The following is a 2076-nucleotide window of genomic DNA, read 5'->3' on the forward strand; positions in this document are numbered from 1 at the left end:
TGCAGAGAAAGAACCCCAGGAATCATATTCTGCTTCTTTAGCTGTTGAATCTAATATATATAAACTTAGTTTAGGTGGGTTGTTTGTTGTTGTTACATAGTTGGTGTATATATTATCGTTATAGTTGCTGCTGCTGCTGCTGCTGCTGCTGCTGCTGCTGCTGCTGCTGGGGGGGGAGAAATCTGAGTAGCAGAATGCTGTTTGTTGTCGTATACGTATATGTAGAGAAGAACCTTTATATCCTTTATTATAAAATAAAGAAGAAATATCTATTTCTTTATAATCATCTAATACAGAAATAGATTGTATTATATTATCATCAGTAGCAGTTGAATCATCTCTTATACGCATATAACTATCATCTTTCATTCTTGTTATAGATAGAATAGGGCCCCCACAATGTATATTTCTGCTGTCTGCTCCCCCCTCTGTATATAAAGAAAGTATAGCTTTTCCACTCTCAAAAGTTTCAATAGGAATGTGAAAAGAAAGAAATGCTTGACTTTCTCTACCTGGATATTCTATTGCTTTTGTTTGATGTGCATGCAACTCTTTATTTATTATTACTTCATCTTCTAGATGATATGCCCATTGATATGCTTTTAATATTTTTTCTGTTTTTATAAAAGATACATTCGCCGGGATTCCTTCTGTTATCATGCATGCATTGTCTTCAACAAAATTCAAGTCTGGTGGTGTAAGCCCAGCAACTACACTCTCTGAAATATATGTAGAAGATAAAGGTTCTATAGATTTATTATTTTCAGATACACGCATGCATGCACATGGTGTTAATACTATTAAAAATATATTCAATAATATTATACTTACGAATATTATATTGTATACAGAAGGTATCATATACACACCTATACTGCTGTTGCTGCTCCTCTTGGTCCTGGTATTGTTCTTCCTGCTGCTGTTGCTGCTGTTGCTGCTGTTGCTGCTGCTGCTGCTGCTGCTGTTGTTGCTGCTGTTGCTGCTGGTTTCGTGTTCGCTGCTGCAAGTTGAATTGCTGGGTGGTGGTGCTGCGGCTGTGGCTGCCGTCGCTGCACACATTACGGAAAAATTGGGGGGTATGAAAGAAAAGTTGAATTGTTTTGAAAAACTCACCGCGGGAAAGTTGAATAAAGTTTTTTTTAGCCTGTTCAGAAGGCTGTTGCTTCCTATGTCGATGGTACGCATCACGGCAACGACATGGGCGATCCTCGGTGAAAGCGGCTGAAAATTAGCGGAACAAAGAACAATTTAACATTAATTATACAATATAAAAAGAAATAAAACCTAAAAACTCGAAATTATTCATGAACACACGAGAAATCATCAAGGATACATGTCGATTGCCGCACACGGCGACCAGCGCCCAGAGGCGTGCCCGTTTCATGCACCTTTTCGTCCGTTGATCCTTTGTTTTTTCAGAGTATTTGAATTATTTACATTATGTTTTCTTGAAATTCAGAAAAAGAAAGGAAATACTGCAGCTCGAACCGGCGGCTTGTTGTACAGGATCGTAGAAACCTGAACAGATGCTAGTACCAGTGGAGGCGTGAAACCGGTGGGAAACTGCTGCAGTGTTGCGGTAAAAAAAGAGAGAAAAGTTTATAAAAACATAAAAAGAGTTTTGAATTGAATATTTTCCAAAAAGAAACAAAAATTTTCATGAATTTCCTCTTATTTCCTCGGCAGTGTTCAGCACCGGTGCCCGCCGCCCGAGGGTTCACTCACAGCTGAGCTGTACGTACACCCCAATCGCCGCGCAATACAGAAGACCGCAATCCACACATTCCCTGTAAAATTAGAGAAAAATTATTTGATTTTTGCAGCAGTAATTCAGTTTATTTTCTGTGTTTCAACGGTTACAGAGACGGGGGTGTGGCTGCATCGATACCAGCATCGACAGGGAGATATATAGTCAACGTTTTCTCTCTTTTTCTCCTTCACACTAAATACGCTGCATGCAGTATTAGCTGTGCCACTTCATTTAATTTAAATTCCTTTACAACAGATGTCGAGGGTTCATCGAAACAAATAAAATGTTGCAGCCCCTTCTTGTATTCCCGCAGCAATGCATGCAGG

General features: G+C 39.2%; 1 protein-coding gene across 1 annotated transcript in view; it reads right to left on the reverse strand.

Annotated features, from left to right (window-relative positions):
• Positions 1–1784, reverse strand: part of EMH_0079000 (uncharacterized protein) — a gene marked incomplete at both ends in the record, with an annotated part of 1964 nt that extends 180 nt beyond the window's left edge. The window contains 2 exons of the mRNA XM_013500069.1: positions 870–1049; positions 1726–1784. Of these exons, the coding sequence (XP_013355523.1) occupies positions 870–1049; positions 1726–1784 (239 nt within the window). The remainder of the gene's footprint in view (positions 1–869; positions 1050–1725) is intronic.
• Between the last annotated feature and the right edge of the window lie 292 nt (positions 1785–2076).

The sequence above is a fragment of the Eimeria mitis genome, genomic scaffold (assembly GCF_000499745.2).
Source record: "Eimeria mitis Houghton genomic scaffold, Emh_scaff4990, whole genome shotgun sequence".
Lineage (NCBI taxonomy): Eukaryota > Apicomplexa > Conoidasida > Eucoccidiorida > Eimeriidae > Eimeria > Eimeria mitis.